Genomic DNA, 18,985 nt, shown 5'->3' with positions numbered 1-18,985 from the left:
GCAGCTCTGAAGTTCCAGATGTGATGACCATCTTACTCTTTTACATTCACAAGGCTCCAGATACCTTGGCAAGTGATGGCAGAACACTCACTGAATATGGCACATTGAAAAATTCTAAAGCTCTGTCGTTTATATTAGAGGTGGCCTCTTATGGCTAATCCTATCTCATTGGCCACGTGCTTACAAGGTGTTCCTTCAGTTTTTGTAACTATGAACAAATCTTGTCAAGAAAACCCTACAATAGGTTAGCTTTAGGATTACTATAAATTAGAAATGACTTGAAGGCACACAACAACAACAACATAGGCTTGAGGTGGCAAATCAAGTAGCACCTGATTGTAGTGCTACCTTGTTTAGTAAATTGCAACAATCTATGCCCTAGTATTTTGTATTAAAATGCAATATCAAGCTTTGTATTGGTATCACCACCGATAACATTTTAGCAGGCAAATAAAAAAATGTGGAATGACTGTAGTTAGGTCTTCAGAGTTATCTCAATAAGGTTTATGTTACTGGACAAAATCCAGTGCCTTCTATTCAGTCAACAGGACTTTCACCTTCACTTCCATAAGCCCCCCACCCCATGCTCTGCCTGGATCTGCTCCAGATGGTCTCCAATTACCCAGACAAGATTTTGAAAGCATGTGAGTGGGACTAGGTGGGAGTAGCCCTCAAATTGCCCCTTCCCTATTCCACTGATGTCTTAAGTTATTATATTGGCTGAAATGCCTAACTGGGTACAACTCTTCAATATTTTTTTAAAAAATAATTTCTATTCTGTCTTTCTGTACCAAAGTCTACTCCTTATTTTGCTCCCAGATCAGTGCATTAAGTCAACAGATAAAGTGGTGATGCTTTTCCTGGACTGACTCACTTCAGATAGCAGATAGGGCATGAAATTTGGAAAGGTCACAGTCACTCTTTATTGGTAGATTAAAAAGCTGCGCACTAACAATAAAGCTGCAACCCAACTATGGTTACTTGTTGTATATTTCCATATCAATCCTTCCCTTTTGCTGCTATTATTAGATGGAGAAATGCAGCGTTAATCTTTCAGAGTTCAAGTTTTGTGGCAAAAGCTTTATACAAATAAAATGGCCTGGCCTCATGCTGTAGCTCTTTAGAGAGCCGTCTCTTGATCTCTGTGGGATAGTTGGCATAAGTTGGCCTTGTGTCTTTAAGCAGAATTAAAACAAGCAAATGGGTTCCACTTAATGGATAACAGGCAGCCTTTGCCTCCCAAGGATGCTTTTGATTATGCAAGAATCTTATTGACCTCTGTCTGAAACATTGAGCTGCAACATATGGATTTTTCTTTTTCCTTTTTGGTTTTTATATGACCGTTTTGTAAACCATATGGTTTTGCAGGTGATTGTGTTACACTTTCAAAGACTTAAGTCGATACGTGTTTTAAGACTTACAAGCAGTGGTCCTCTAAACCTAAAAGCCACTTAAAATCTAGAACAGATTTTGTATTTAATCAGGATAGTAGACCTTTCTATCCACAGCTGCTTACCTATGTATGGCAAATTTTGTGTGTCTTGCTATATATTTCTAGTCATGCTTAGACTGCATTGAAAATCTGGTGCCATTAGTCAAATAGCATATTCTTCCATTTGCAAGATGTGCTCTGACATTTTAAAAGAAACATGCTGAACTTTTAAAATATTTTACAGCTTCGTTATTATTAGTCTGGTGTTGTAAAACTGTTTTAATTGGTGTTTTAAGATTATACTTGGCTTAATTTGTATTTTAATATGTAATATTGTAAATTCATTGGAATCTTTTTAATTATATTGTAAGCCGCCTAGCATCCCAGTGCTGAGAGAAAGGCAAGATATAAATCAAACACATAAATACAAAAGATCACTGTTTCTGCAAGTGCATCACTTGTAAGCGAATACAAACAAATACAAAAGTTTCATGTACCATTTCTGATGCATATATTCATATTAAAAATAATAATTACTAGGATTTAAATTTCACCAATTGAAGGTCAAGTAATTTCCCAACCAAATTACCCCAAATTCTTCCATTTTCACTCTACCTAATATTACCCCAAGTGTTCTTTCTTGATTAGTTTACTTCAATTAACTTCCCCCAATTTCTTTCATGTAATGATTTTCTGAATTATGGGTAACCTTTGTGAGTAGACTAATAGAGCAGTGGAAGTTAAATCCTTTTGTCCCATCTGAAGTTGGATTCAAACACATAGCCATATTAGTCTATTATCAGAATGCAAAGGCATCTTATAGCACCTTTGAGACTAATTGAGAGAAAGACATTTGTAGCACTGAAGCTGAACTGTGTCAGTGAGTCTATATCTTTGTGAGGCACTAGAATTCAGAGCTTGAAAACTTATTTGGGCTATACAGTAGCTCCTATAATGCTCCAGTTCTGCTAGATGTCTGTGCCAAGCCTACTCCTTTTGCTGCCTGTCATCACCATGTTCGAATGTGAGAGCTGGACAGTGAAAAAAGCCAGTAGAAAGTAAATCAGCTAATTGATTGAGATGTGGAGATGGAGAAGAGTGCTGACGATACCGTGGACAGCCAAGAAGACAAACAAATGGGTTCCAGAATAGGTCAGGCCCAAACTATCCCTGGAAGCCAGGATGTCTAAATTGAGGTTGTCATACATTGGCCACATCATGTGGAAGAATGAATCATTACAGAAGGCACAGATGCTAGGAGAGGTGGAAGGCAGTAGAAAGAGAAGAAGACCACATGCCAGTTGGCTTGACATAATCGGGGAGGACATAGTCCTGGGGCTTCAGGACCTGAGCAAAGCAGTTGAGGACAGGGGGTCTTGGAGATGTCTCATCCATACGGTCATCATGAGTCAAAGTTAACTCGAGGGTAGTTAACAACAACAATCTGTTGTCTTCACTGAGTCCTACTACAAACTAGGTTTAGGACTGTAGCTTCCAATGCTGCCACTAAAAAAAGCATTCAAGCAGCATCCGTGCCAAAGCTACAGCAGAATTTGATTGCTAGATGCTCTTTGTACTGACAACATCTGGAGACAGAACACATACCCACACATTACAACCATGCACATAGTGTCCCTCCACAATCTCATACTTTTTATATGGGACAAATTTGGACCCAGGACAGCATCTTAAAATAGCAGACCATCTGAGATAATGAAGGACACATGTCTACCTGGTCTGGGGCCGAATTTGTATTGGCCTAAATCTCATTGCCAGTCCCAACTATAGCAGACCATCAGTGGAACTTCTGAAATTTTTGATTTATCATTCAGGAATTCATTTAATGGGTCCATGAGGTTGCCAGAGTGAAAACTGGACAGGTCTGGGTAGGGCTTCTCTATGGTTGTGTCGTCGAGGGAATTATAAAACTAATTAAGCAGCAACATCTGCTGAAATTCTCTTTCCATTAAAAGGAATAGGTGTTATCTCCAGTTTTCAACCCGACAATCCCAATATTAATACTATTCATCATCATCATAATCAAATTTATTTCTTACCTACCTCTCTCCAAGGCTTGAGGTGGGGAAGAACATAGATTAAAACACAGAAAACAATTTAAACATAATAAGTTAAAGCAGATAAACAACATTAAAAACATCCAACATAAAATTAAAAGTACACTAATTTTAAAATATACCAGTATGCTAAAATGCTGTTGTTGCTGCTGTTGCTGTGTGCCTTGAAGTTGTTTCTGACTTATGGTGACCCTAAGGCGAACCTTGGCAAGATTTGTTCAGAGGAGGTTGCCATTTCCTTCCCCTAAGGCTGAGAGCATCTATCCCATAGTAGGAGAGATTGGTCTTTAATTCTGTTTTAAAGCAGTCAAATCTTTCCTGGCAGGTCATTCCACAGTCTAGTGGGGGGCTGACAAAAAGGTCTTCTGGGTGACAGTTGCCAATCTGGTCCTGGCCAGTTGAAGGAAATGTCATCTTGAGTTAACAAGGCAGATTATAACCTGGACCCAAACCACATAGGGCATTAAGGCTAATAACCAACACTCTACTCTAATTGGAACTAGCAACTGGATTTAGGCCGTGTTTGTGGTTGTTTATAAGCAAGTTCCTCCTCCTCAGCGTTGCCATTGCCATTGTACAGAAACTAGACCTGAGATCTCAATCCTCAGAGTGTAGGGTGACACAGTTTATCCACATGTCATGGCAGCTGTCGTTGCCAGACTGCTTTTGTTTTGTTCCCACAGACATCTAATCCCAGTCTTTCCTCTCGTTCCCTCTTGTTTCTTCAGTCCTTTCTTTCAGTGTCCCATATGAATCACCAAAATTCATAAGATTTCAAAGCTGGTTCACTCAGTGCAATGTGTTACATTAGTTGCACTGAATTTTAATGTGTAGTGTTTCAGATACAGAATTGTGGAGTAAGAATTTGTGGTTTTGTTGTTCTTGCTGCTGTTTTTGCCTACATGTTGTTACACCAGACCAAACTAGCTTGTCCACCATCGTAAGAAGATGAATATACTGTGCTAAAGTAGCATCTTGTTTGGCAAGACTTACTGCAAATGGTACTCTTTGCATAGTAGGTGCTCAGAACTGGAAAGCATCCCAGGGCTGAAGCACACTGACAATGTTTATCTGGCAAAGTGTGGGTATAGCAGGCCTTTTATGTATGCCAGCTCCCTCAGACTCATAACTTCATAGGAACACTAAAATTTTCCTTTAAAAATAAAATTAAAGTAAATGCCAAAGAATCCCAGGCTTTATGGATAACTCAGAATGGGGCAGCTTTTGACTGTTTTAAAACAGCAGTTGTCAAAGTCATGTCCTTGGATGCTTATCAAGGCTTCTTCAGTTGTAAGATGATTAATGACGGGCTATCTTCCTAGAAAAGGGCAGCTGAGTTATAATTACCAATTGCTTTAAGTAATTTACAGCTGGGCAAGAGTTCCAACATTCCTCTTTGTATCCGCTACCAAGTAGTGTTGAGTAATCAGTGCTTAGAGGTAATATATACCCATTATAGCTAATTACTTTTAGGAAAAGATCAGAATGCTGCAAGCTATTGGCCTGTGGTACAGTCTCCTCTACATCTACACTGCAGAATTAATGCAGTTTGACACCACTTTAACTGGCATGGCTCAGTGCTATGGAATTATGGGATTTGTAGTATTGTGAGATATTTAGCCTTCTCTGTCAGAGCATTATGAATCAGAATCATTGAGCTGGAAGAGACTACAAGGGCCATACAGTCCAACCCACTGCCATGCAGGAACTCTCAAAGCAGTGCCACAACAGATTACAAATCCCCTGATTCCATAGGATGGAGCCATGACAGTTAAAAGTGGTGTAAAACTGTATTGATTCTACAGTGTGACAGCATCTGTAGACTCTTCAGCACTCTCCCAACAAGCCAATACATGAACCATGTGAAATTCTTCCTGTACCATTTATTGAGGCATACTTATCTGGAAGTGAAACAATAAAATACAATAAAAATCTAGTTATGCAACAAAAGGTACAAAGTGAACCCTCAAGAAGTGTTGTAATAAAATTATACTTGAGTTATTGTGAGGGGAAAACGAATTACATGTAGCTAGTTATAAATAACTTCAGAAAACTCTTATCCTGATTATGTACCGGGCTCTGGCCAATTCAACTGACTGCATATACAGAGCTCTATATCTTTCTTCTTTTCACTCTATTCTTTCCATTTTTATTGGGGTGGGGGGGAGATGTGGCTTAACTTACACATATCTGTCTTCTGTGAGTTTTCAATTTGTTATTCAGTGATTCTCTTCCTAGTGAGTACTTATCAAAATGCAGTTTTCTTCTTTCAGTAAAGCATCTGTTAAAAATTAAGAGCAAATGCAATTTTTTTCACATATGGAAGAATATGCTCATTGTAGTACAGTATATTTACATTTTTTGTAATGCTTTTAAGGATCACATATTGTTACCAGATTTTATGACTGGATTGGTGTGATTTGAATTTGATTTGCTGATGAATCAAAGGATAATCAAAGGTGGAAGGAATAAATTCTTAAGAGTTCTTCTCTTGGCTTTAGAGTCTTTTGTATGGCCCTAGGAACAGGCAGAGAATGATGAGTTTTAGAAGAGAGATCAAAATCAATTTTTGACATACTATAACCTCTAGAGATTTCAGATTATATGGTAAAATACGTTTTTTAGGCTTGAAGATTTATAAGATTTATAAGAAACTACAAGTTGATCCTAGAGTCCATTTTAAGTGCTGGATTATGCTAACAGATTCATAGAATCATGAGTTGGAAAAGATCATAAGGGTCATTGAGTCCAACCTTCTGCCATGCAGGAAGACAGAGTAATAAAGCATCTGCATCTAGTGCTGGATAAATGGAACCAACCAATTATTTGTGACCCATTCCATACTGCAGAAATGAATTTGGGATGTGATATATATTCAAACAAAATTGTAGACAGAACAATACAGTAAGAAGGGTTAGCAGTTGGTGATCTCAGACCAGATTGAATGTGGCCATCCGAAGGAAAGGTACCAGTTGCCTTTTCTCCCATAGCCAACCCTCTTTCTTCCACCACCATACACCTGAGTTCTGGAAATAATTCTACCATTTCCACTCTCTGTTATTAGAGGAAGCACAAGCATACACACACACACAGGCACAAAGCCTGTGACAAAGAAGCTCATTTTTACAAAACCTTTTAATGCCAACCCACCCCCAGCTTCTTCCTTCTTCTCTTTCTAGCTAGTATTTGTTAGCATTGGTGTGGGGATGATGGTAAAGGAGGGCTGGTGAAATATAGACTTTTGGGTTGCAGCGGGCTGTCTGTCCACAGTCAACAACGCAATAAAAACTTGAGCTGAAAAAGAGTAGGGTTTTACTCAGGTCAATAGTACTGTAGCCCTGTGTGCTTGCCTATGACAGGCAAAGTAAACAGCAAGTGTTTTCAGAATCCCATACTAATCATGCGTGATCAGATAACTATGCCTCACCTGCTATCCCCAGCATATTAATGAAGCATAGATCTATGGGTCTGGCCAACAAAATGGAAATCAAAAGAAAAGCAAAAGCTTATAAAAAAAATCATCCCTGGGTAGATTGTGGAAGAAGCCTTCAGGTGCTCACTGGAACGTTCAATTTATTTGTGTTTATTTGTGCTTACCTGACCTGGTTGTTAATTATGGATAAAAAGTTTTCTGAAACATGTTGAATTGCTATTCTTTGTAGTTTAAGAATCTATCCCTATTCTTTCCATGTTAGTCTGCCTCTTGTACCCAGTTTTCTGTGAACAAAGTGATGCCGAGGAACACATCTACTCCTTTAACTGAGGTATAACTGCATTTCTAATCTAGTTTTTTACATTATATCTTTATTCCAATTTTTACAACATTAAAAATCCATACAGTTATCATCCACACTTGTAACAACTAACAATCAATATCAAAATTATAACATCAAACATCACAATGAGTTAGGAATGATTTAGTTAGTTGTTTAGTTGGAATATATTTAATGTACCTGATTTAATGGATTGTATTTCTAGTCCAGTTTTTTATAGGAATCTTGAGTTAAAAGGCAGAGTCAAACTTTGTGCTTCCAATTAGAGCACTTTCCACCATCCATTATGTGGTAGTGCCCAGAGCCTGGCAGACAAATACCTATCTGCCGTATTTTCCTACATTTTGTACTTGACAGGAAGATCACATCAGGCCTTGGCTAATTTGTATGTCTAAAGGAATAAGCAGAGAATAATGCTGTGTACTCCTTCTCTTTTGATTAGTCTGATCCCAAGAGAGTTGCAGCACTATCAACTGGAGCACACACTTTTGCTGTGCTTTGCTTGGCTAGGCTTTTTGATCTCTTTATGGCATAATTGGATCATTCCTCTTCTAGAGAGCACTGTACAGATCTGGGAAATTGTCTAAAGTACCTTGCATGCTTCTGATGGCTGCTAGTCCTAGCTCTGGGTAGAGTTGTTGCCCTTTTAATTGTGTATGTATCCATATTTCAGTAGCTCTGTCCATAATAAATAGTAATTACAGAGTATTACAGATGGGGCTTATCTGGAGTGAACTGTGCATCTAAACAGTAAACATAAAAACTGAATGACTAATTCAATCAGGATAACAATTAGAGTAGCAAAAAATCTAGTGTAGCCATTTCCAAAATGGTGATAATCTATAATGCCCATAACATGACTTTAGGAGATGGAAATTGTAGTCCATTATGTTTGGAAGCATCAGGTCAGAGAAGACTGGCCTAGTATAATGAACAAGTATATTATAGGAACCAGTATATGCAGGACATGGGCTCAATTCCAGCCCCTAAGAATCCCCCTTTCCAGTTGCTATTCTCAACCAGAGAACTCTAATGTCTCACCAGAATACAAACTCCAGGATGCCAGAGGATTTTGCTGGAATCATAATGCTAAAATAGTGTGATATGAAAGTCCCCAAAATGAGCTTGTAGAAGGATTAAGGTTATACACACACATAGACACACGCACTCGCGTCCCTCCACATTTGCTAGGGTTAGGGGCACAGGATCCCCATAAATGTGGGAAAACTGCAAATAATAAAAACACTATGGCCTGTTACAGACTGCCAAAATAAAGCTGCTTCGGGTCTCTTTGGAGGCATGCTGTTTAAATGATGCATGCATCCTAAGAATTCGGAAGCTGCACCAAAGCTGCACTCCAGTGCTTGGGAATGGAGTGTGGCTTTGGCGTGACCTCCGGACTCTTAGGACCCATGCATCATTTAAACAGCATACCTCCAAAGAGACCCAAAGCAGCTTTATTTTAGCAGTCTGTAACAGGCCTATGTTTTTACCTGAGATAACACCTCTCTAGGAATCTCTAGGTCCTCCAGTGCAACTCTGTGGTCAACATCTGTCAGACATTGACCATAGAATTGTGTTGGAGGAGCTACAAATTCCTAGTGGAGTGTTCTCTCTAGGAATCTCTAGGTTAAAGTTGACCATAGCGTTGCAATGGAGGACCTAGATATTCCTAGAGAGAACACATTAATAAAATACGTGAATAATCAAATCCGCAAAAGTCAAAGCTGCAAATGTGGAGGGATGACTCTCTCTCTCTCTCTCTCTCTCTCTCTCTCTCTCTCTGTGTGTGTGTGTGTGTGTGTATGTATGTATATACACATACATACATACATACAGGGGCTTGCTTGTAGTCCATATGTTTAAGTGAACAGTGATACAGCAAACTTGCGACAAAGAAAGTGGTTTTGGAAAAAATGTACCACTGTGTAATGAGCTACTTGAAGACACCTTTTATAATAGAAATGAGAAGCATGTGGTCTTCTAGATGTGGATAAATTGCAATTCCTATCCTTCAACATTGGCTGTGGTTCCTGACGCCCACACAATCCCCACCTCTGCAATGGATTAGCTTTCTAATTGCACCTGAATAGTTAATGATATGTGTATATGAATGCACCTTCAGGTATTTTGTGATTTGAAGATATAAAGAATAAAACTTGTAAGGCTTAAAGGTCCCATTTTTCTCTCTCATGCTTTTCTGAACAGCTGTCTCAATATGGGTACTGTAACTTGATATATTTTTGCCCTGGTTTATTAGCACAAATTTGTAATGGTTGTTTTGGGAAAATGTACTGTGAATTAATCTGGAGTCCTTCACACTAGAGTGGTTAGTTCAGCTTTACAAAACTTTAGCCATTAACTTTCATAACAACATTTGCGAGTGTGTGATTTCAGGCCTTAAAAGTCAGCAAAATGAACTTATATTTGAAAAGCCTTTTTTTACTTTGATCATTTTTCAGTATTCATGCCCCATTCTGTTCCTATAATACAAATTATTTTGCCAGAATAATAGGACATGAGCCCATGGTCTGTTTTGTAGTTTGGTTGCTGTGGTGATGCTTGGCCTTCCATGAGATTGGTATCTCTAGGGAAATGGAAAGTTTGCAGCTGTCTTTACCTGCTTGATGTCTTATGTGTCTGCATTACTTTTTTTTTAAAGAAACCTTAAATTGCATAAGCATGTAAAGCCCATAGAAATATTATTAACTAGATAATGTATAATATTTTTCATGTGCATGGTATATTGCTTACAGACTGCTTACAGTGAAATTGAATTCTTCTAAGAACATGGCCTCTGCATTTCTGATCTATTGCCTTGTTTGTATGGGGGGGAAACACAAATAATTTTCTCATGAAATTGTGATTTTAAAGTAGATCTTCTGAGGATAGGTATGATGTTTCCTTTGAAGTGAAAAATGTATTTTAAAAGATATATGTATTGTACTCTTCTGGACACTATGCACAAATATATGGTGGATTACCCAAATTGATATTCCTCATCGCCCAAACTATTTTCATGTAGGAAGGTGGAAAATGCATCATGAAGAATTGGAACACGGCCCTTTCTTCAAATGCTACTTTTCTGCATGCAAGAAGTGTTGCTTTGTTTTGTACATGAGGAATATTCATGGGATCTTGACATATGTTCACTTCATAACACCTGTACACTGTATAACACCATTCATTCAGTGGCGTGCAGAGGTGGGGCTTTGGGACAGGGCTTCAAGGGATAAGGCCAAAAGGGCACACCCTCACCTCCCTATCCAGTCTGGCTTTACACATGAGTGAAGCCATGCTGGGCAGGGAGGAAGGGGTGCCCTGGGCCTCTTTCCCTGCCTGGCACAGCTTTACATGTGAGTAAAACCGTGCCAGCCAGGGAGCAAGGGGTGCCCTGGGCCTCTCTCTCTCTGCTACATGCCATGGCGCATGGCATGGAGGTATGTGGGGGTCGCTCAGCTGGGTTTCGCCCATTTTCTGGGGTGTCACCCGGTGTGATCCACACCCCTGCACCCCGTAATGATGCCAATGCATTCATTCAACTTGTGAGTTGCCCTGACACTGAAACTTTAATACTGTAGTGATATACAGTATATATACATACAAAACAAAACCAATAAATTTCAGGCTAGAGCAACTGCAAAGATAATTTAAAATAATAATATAGTATGGTATCAGACCCAATAAATTCTAGAAATACACTATTGAACAGACCTAAATTTAAGATACTTTTTGGCTCACACACCTTTATGTGAAAGATACATCAAAGCCCACATCTTTAAGATGCAGCTAGGCTGTATCCACAAAATACAGTGAGTAGGTTCGAGTTCTACGTAAATCTTAACACACAAAGCAGTTTTAAAGAAAAGGAGTCATGTGAAATAGAGGGAATCTTTACAGCCATGTATCTGGATGTATTTCCACATGCTTGGGAAGAAAATGCATTGGCATGTTTGGGGATGCAGTGGGAGTTGGAAAATATAGTGTTCCAAGTGATTGTGTGTACTGGGGGAGGATGGAGAGTATTTTTGTCCTTAGCAGTAAGGGTTGGGGCGGGGGGAGGGGACTGTATAGGATAATGACTTGGAAAGATTCTCTGCCATTGAGCAGGTCTTTGTCATTTTGCCCATGCACTATCACAAGATCCAAAATATCTCATCTCTTTCCTGGAACTGTTTGTATTAGTAAACCTTATCCTGAGCTTTGTAGACTTCTCTCAGACTTCCTCCCTAAAGACAGTTCAGCCCACACATTGTGGAGTTTGAAGCAAATAACGGTTCCTTTCTTTCTCCTTCCCACCTCCAAATAAGCTTTTGAGGTTGCTGCCTATATTGATTCCACAGGCCCCATACAGTGTGGTGTGATCACGACCTGCTAATGGACTCCTTTTAGCAGCACACTGGAACTGTATCTATGGGAAATTGGCTCCATGGTGACTAGGATGGTTTGAAGATGGTTGTTTAACTATTTCTTTTGATATTCCTATGGTAATGAAGATGTCTTTCAGAGCTTGGAAAAGTGATTTTTTTGAATAGTCCTAGAATGGCAGTGGCTATGCCAGGCATGGTTGCAATGCACAACTTTTTAGTAGGAATTGATTTTCTGCCTGTTACTCATTATTGATTGTGCACGAATATTCCCCATGTATAAAATGGCAGGAAAAGAGTTACATGGGTGGGCTGCCATTGCTTCAGTACGGAAATGTTGCTTTGTAACGTTTGCCCCAATTTTCTCAGAATTTCCAAAGTGCAATATTTGAGTTGGCCACTTGGGGAAACCAGAGAGCCTTAGTAACAGTAATGATAACTTGTTAGGAACAAGTAACTGTGAGTTACTTTTCTAGACTACACAAGACTTCAAGTAATGTCCTGATGTATTGTTGGATTAGTGAATAAAGTAACTAGCTCCTTTTTTTAAAGTAGCAATCTAAGCACTGGGTAGGGCTCGGGCACCAGTCATAAACAGGTCTACTGCCTTCTCTGCTGTTTTCTGAGAACTAGACCCTGGGGCACAAGCTGTGAGCTATGAGGCTCCAGGCTCAAATGTCACCTCAGTCACGACCTCATCTTTAGTCTAAAGCATGCCACTATTTCTCAGTCTCATTCTCACTATTTTGGCCCCATTCAAGAGCTAATTAGGTGGCCTTAAAATACTGCTCACTCTCTCAGGGTCCTCCTCTTCAGCCATTCCCATAATGTTATGATATTCCTATGGTAATGAAGATGTCTATAAATCTAGCCAGAAAGTTGTGTGCAAGCTTTGCGATAATATATGTGAAGAACTTTGGCTATTTAAAAAGTATGGAAATTAAATATTACTTATTAGATTACAGATATATGTCAAGTAATGGTCCCATTTTAATTGATGGTGATGACAATTTGTGCTTTGTTTTACAGGTTGCCTTGCATCTGAATCCAATTTCTTCCATTCATGTCCACCAAAAACCACTGGTGTTCTTACTGAACTCTCCTGTACCCTTGGTGTGGAAGGTTAAAATGGAAAGACTAGCTCCAGGGATTCCACGAATTTTCATTGTAAGTACTGTACTCAGGGTTTCCTGATGCCAAGTAGCTGCTTCATAATGTATAGTCTAGAACTGACTAATATAAGATGACGAAAGAAATTTTAATTAACTATCATGTGTCAGGGCAAAGGCTGGTGCAATTTATAGCCCTATCACACTATGCTGTTATAATGCTATACTCTGCTGTAACTTCTATGGCTACTTTCTGTGGAATTCTGGGGTTTGTAGTTTACCTCTCTTGGTGAAAATGCTAAATGCCCTTCCTTAAACTGCAAATCCCAGGATTTCATAGTTTTTGCCATGGCAGTTAAAGTAGAATAAAGTGCTATAGCAGTAGTGTGATAGGACTCTCAATTGCTTGTGAAAAAGCAATTTGAGCTGGCTCTGTTATTCATTTTACATTTTGTTTAAAATGGGTTGTTTTTTGGAATTGCCCTTATTGTGTTGTTACTGACTATAGCCAATTTCCTGCTTTGGGAGGCAGTGTGACCTGTGACAGCCCTGGAAAGCGCCTTAGTAGTAAGGCCAAAGGCCAAGAACACAGTTACAAATGTTACTAGCAAACAACTGGCTTGCTGTGTGGTCTGCAACCAAAACCCTGATCAGTATACGCTGCCTCCCCCCCATGCAAAGGAGAAAGGCTATTTTTGATGTGAGGCTTGGTTAAAGGCATAAAATGAGGTCCAAAATGAAGCCATGTATACTTCTCAAATACTGGAGCACTGCTCCTGCAGAAAGATTCAGCCGTTACCTACTGTTTTCTGAATTACATCTCCATCATTGGCCACGATGTTCTAGTTCTATGTTTGTGAAGCTAAGCAGGCGGGTTGTTTGGATTACATTTTTAGGCTATGATATCATGTCTCATGATGAATCCTTTAAAGCTTCATTATTTAACTTCCTAATTTCAGGAACAAACATTATAGTCACTGGTGGCTGAAGAGTTGCACAGGGCTTGCTCTCCTTTATAAGGAACAACTCACAGGAATAAATTGGGCGAGTTGTGCTCACTTTAGATAAAAGGGGAGAGTCTCTTGAATTGCATCTGGAATCTGGAGAACAACTCAGCATTTATTATTGAGCTCTCCAATTTGTATCACCAAGTTTACAAGACTGGTTCTGGATTCTGGAGGCCATTTGAGCATGGTGCACCCTGTTCATTTGTGCACTCAGTTCATGGTAGAGAATACTCTGGATCAGGTCAAGTAGTTTGAAACTGTAGTCATTTAGCAGATGGATATTGCCATATAGCAATGATGGGAACTCTGCAGTCCATGGGCCAGATGTGGCTTACAAAGGCCATTTCTGCAGCGCTTCCAGCCCAAGCTTCCATAATTTATGGCATCACTGGGGGGGAAATCCAGCTTCCATGTTGATAATTATTTCCCGAGAAGCTTCCAGGCAATGTGATTCTATTTGATACTATTTTGGCCTCTGAAGTTCATACAGGTTGAATCCTCCTTATCCAGAATTTTGAAATCTTAAATATTCTAAAATTGTCCACAAGGGTGGCAAAGATAGTGACACCCAGTGATGTATTCAAGTCTTTTACTCCAAATCTTAAGTAAAGTCTCAAGTCTCAGTCAAGTCTTAAGTCCTTCCAAATTACTTTCAGGTCAGATCTCAGGTTGAGTCTCAAGTCTGGGAGCCAAACTTAACAGAAAAAAAAGAAGTGGTAGTGGTGGTACTAGTGGTGTTGTGTGTTAAATAGCTAGAAATTAAGAAGATATGCACAAAGTTAGGTGGTAAAAATAAATTACAGCTAGAACCTGTGTATTTGACATGAGGTCAAATGTGAATGAAAAGCTTTAGAAGTATCTTTCTGCTTCAAGCCTGTTGCCTAACGCACTTGTTGTTCCCTTCCGATAAATGTTATGAATGTGTTATGTTTCTGAACCAAGGCCAGCAAGTTGGTCACTAAAAATGTAGGTCACAAGTTTACTCATCAGTGCATAATTTATTGCTGAGTTGAGTCCAAATTGAGTTACTGAAGTGACTTGAGTCTGACTTGAGTCCAAGTCAGCTGACTCGAGTCTACATCACTACAACACATTTGCTTTTAAAGGTGGTTCAATGTACACAAACTTTGTTTCATGCACAAAAACATTAAAAATACTGTGTATAAATTACCTTCAGGCTATGTGTATAAGGTGTACACCTACCATGAATGAATTTCATGTTTAGACTTGAGTCCCAGCTCCAAGATATCTCATTATGTATATGCAAATATTCCAAAATTCAAAAATCTCAGACATCCCAAATATTTGTAATTCCAAGCATTTTGGATAAGGGAGATTCAACCTGTATTTCAAGGTTCTAGAGAAGACAACCTTATGTAGAGGTATGGATGGTTATGTATCACAAGTACTTTTAAAAAAATATACTGAAATATTTTTTCCCCTAAGCAGAACATTAAGAAGAAATCAATTCTCAGATTGGATTGGATTACCATTGATGTGTAAGATACAAGAATAAAATAAAATTAGCCTAGCTGTTTCCAACCTGCTGCCTTACAGATGTGTTGAGTTACAGTTCCCATCATCCCTCATGGCCAATGGTCTTATTGGCTGAGTTTATGGGAGTTGTAGCCCAGGACACCTGGAGCATACCAGACTGGGAAAAGCTACTTTAATTCCTTGTTACTGAATATATTTTGGCACTATGTACTGAATACTTTTTTGGCTTAATTGTTAGCCGTCCCTTGTAAAATGAGGTTACTTAGAATCTTAATCCTTAGTACTTTGTCTAGCAAGTTCTCAATTCAAAGAATTTGTTCCAATTAAAAAAAATAATGTCTAGAAGGAGAAATATGTGTGTCCCAAATGTTGTACTAATGTCAGAATTATTGCGTCTGTCTCCATGGAAGCTTTTAGTTACATGATTCATTGACTTTCTAGCTTCTCTGCCAACTTGAGAAGACTACATCTAGGTTTTTTGTTTGGTGTTTTTAAAATCTACATTAAAAGGTTGTTTTCCCTCAGCATCTCAAATATTCAAGGTGCATCCTTTCCTAAGAAGAAGTAAAGGATTAGTACTGTATCACTAATAAAAAGAAAGCAACCTGAAACATGTAGCAACAAATTAAGAACCTTCAGTTAAGTTGCCACAGAATGACATAAGAATTTACTTGGTGGATAAGGTCAAAGGCAGTCATAATAGTCATCTGGATGAGCATAAAAATGCCTCAAGTGAGACGTGATGTTGCTCATTTTCCCTTGATATTTGTTTCTAACATCTCACCATCAAATGAATGCTACTTGGTTCAGCTGCTGTGGTTAATAGCAGCAGCAGCTGATGATGATACTTTCAGTGTGCAGAGCACTTCCACACATAGGTTTGTAGTACAGTGGACCCTTGTTATATGCTGGGGTTTGGTTCCAAAATCCCTGTAGATAACAAAATCCGTGGATGTTCAAGTCCCATTAAATATAATGACATAGCAAATGGTGGCCCTTCATTAAAAAAAGGAAAATCAAGGTTTGATATTTGAAATTCATAATTTTGAACATTTTCAAACAATGGATGATTGAATCCATGTATAAAAAATCCATGTATAAGAAGGGCCGATTGTAATTGTTACAATAGTCCTGTAAGGTAGGCCTCTTTATTAATCCCTATATCATCTATAGAAGGGATGAGATAGTAGCTTGTCAAAGGCTACCAGTGAGTTTGGGAACAATTAAATTTGAACCAACACTTTGCATAAGCTCATATACTCAGCCATGATGCAATGCCTTCATAACATTTGTAGTGCACTTAGGGGTGTTGGTAGCATAACTGTAGATCTCCAGCAAATTTTGCTTGTTTATTCAGACGTTACAATTTATATATGGTGAAATAAATTGGCCAATTAAAGATACCCCCCCTCGTCTCTCTCTAAGGAGTTTTTCGCACAGCAAAAATACCCCGCTTCCCTTTCCTGGTTTGAATCCTCTTCTGGGATGCATCCGGGTATTATCACACCAAAGGAACTCCAAATTTGCCACTGATGCTGCAGGCCAAGTACAGCCCAGCTGCAGTGCTTTTCATAGAGAGAAAGCTTCCAGCTTTGAAAAATGGCTGCCAAAGCGTGCCTGGGAGTCGGGCTGTAGCCAGGTTGCACACAGCCAGTGGCATTGGCAGCGAATTTGGAGTTCCTTTGGTATGATAATACCCAGATGCATCCAAGAAGGGGATTCAAATTGGGAAAGGTAAGCCGGAGTTTTTGTTGTGCAAAAAACTCCTTAACCTCACCAGTGGATGTTTCTACAAGATTTTGTCATATTTAAAGCTGATAGTGGGTTTTGTCAATCCTAGGTTACCACAAACGGTACCTCTGGCAATCTCCCTTTTGACTGTTTTGGTACAGTTGTAAATTGTTAGATTATTCTTAGGGGATTTTTACCTTTTTTGTATGTGAACGCTCTCTGTGTGTATATCAATGTTTAAAGTTGACTGACTGGAAGTACAGCATGCCAGTGCAACTTTTTTGAACGTGATTGATGGGAGAGCAAATTCTCAGTGATTTAGGTGGATTTTAAAACCAGTTTTGCTTTGAAAAAGCTGGTATGTATGTTTGGGTGACTTCTCCCCTCCGCATCCCCTAGCTCCTTGTTAGGAAGTGAATTATGTTCTCCTGTATGAAGGGATTAATTTAAATAGCAGGAATAAATCACCATGAAGGAATTGAAATCTTTAATAACTTGTTTATTCAAGTAATGCTGAAACTTAAGCCCATATACCCAACAACACGGACTTACCTGGAACTAGGACTCAACAGGGCCTTCATATGAGTAGAAGATCATAGGAATGCACAGTAAATTAATTCATAAGACAGAACAGTATTTCTATAACCTGAAGCTCCTCATCTCCTGCCTATCCTTTCTCTGTAGATTGGGGGGGGGGGGGGGGGAAGAATCACATTTATTTGAATCTTCCAAGTCATGTAATCACAATTTTGTTTGAAACCAGGGCATGGATTACATGGTCAGGAGAGCTATTGGGTCTTTGTAACGTCCCACAACAGCTGGGCCCCCAAATATGGAACTATCCCAAAAGAAGCTGCTGCTGCTCTTGCACTGATCAACATGGTGGAGTATTCTTCCCTTGTGAACCGTGCTGTAACTAGTCAGGATAATCAGATTCAAATGGAAGAGATGGATCTCTGCAGCTCTAATAGCTGTGAAGACAAGGGCATTTTAATAGATGTAGTTTTCACAATAAAATATGGCAGCTAAAACTTGCTGTTCTGGGCAATTGCTAAAGCTGTTCAGGCTCTGTGTTCTTTTGCACCTGATATTAATGTTGTGTGGTGTAGTGGCTTGAGTGTTGGACTATAACCGGAGACCAGGGTTCGATTCTCAGCTCCGCCATGAAACTCAGCGAGTGATCTTGGACAAGTCACAACCTCCAAGCCTCAGAGAAAGATAAGGGCAAACCTCTGAACAAATTTTGCCAAGAAAACACCACAATAGGTTCCCCTTAGGGACATCATAAGTTGGAAACAACTTGAAGAACAACTAATATTGCACCTCACAGTCTTAAAAACATTCTCTGTGAATTCTTGTTCTTCTCCAGGAACTTTTCTTTAATTCAACCCATCTCTGCCTTTTATTTCTTCTTTGACTTTCTTTTCTCTGCTCTCTTCTGACTGTGTGCTTAAACATACTTTTTGTAATTTTATTTTATGCAGCAAGTAATATACAAAATAATAATGAACAGGGGAAGTCAATTTCCTTCCTCTGAGCTGGAGAGACCATGACTTGACCAAAGTCACCCAATATGTTTCTGTGGATGAGGGGAGGATTTGACCCTGGTCTCCAGGAGTCCTAGTACTGTACAAAATGTAAACCACTACACCACACTGGCTCTTGAAAGCCTTTAAAGCCTGGAGATACTCAATATATGTATAATCTATTGAATTTCTCTTATTGTTTGAACTTTTTGTAAAATGTTCAGATTGACTTTATTTGTACACAGCCCTGGGAGCCCATAATTTTGGTCAGGATACAAATATTTTAAGTAATTAATTAAGTAAATCTCTAAAATCCACATCCATCTTTTTAGCTGCATAACCCAAAGACATCTGCCACATTAGATTACTAACAGAGAGTGAATGTGCCACTGCATGCATTTATCGAATATAATAGCGGTTTCTGGCTTTCTGTGTCATGGTTACAGTCCTGTGCTGTTTAGTGTCTTT

At 39.0% G+C, this 18,985-nt stretch overlaps 1 protein-coding gene across 3 annotated transcripts in view; it reads left to right on the top strand.

Annotated features, from left to right (window-relative positions):
• The window catches only part of LOC149316472 (transforming growth factor beta receptor type 3-like), a 182,764-nt gene that overhangs the window by 94,345 nt on the left and 69,434 nt on the right, over positions 1–18,985 (top strand). For all 3 annotated transcript variants that reach the window (XM_089515596.1, XM_089515597.1, XM_089515595.1), the window contains exon 4: positions 12,677–12,814. In XM_089515596.1, the coding sequence (XP_089371722.1) occupies positions 12,677–12,814 (138 nt within the window). The remainder of the gene's footprint in view (positions 1–12,676; positions 12,815–18,985) is intronic.

The sequence above is a fragment of the Sceloporus occidentalis genome, unplaced genomic scaffold, assembly GCF_023333645.1.
Source record: "Sceloporus occidentalis isolate IW3139 unplaced genomic scaffold, rSceOcc1.0.p SCAF_3, whole genome shotgun sequence".
NCBI lineage: Eukaryota > Metazoa > Chordata > Lepidosauria > Squamata > Phrynosomatidae > Sceloporus > Sceloporus occidentalis.
This window is presented reverse-complemented; position numbering and strand designations above follow the sequence as displayed.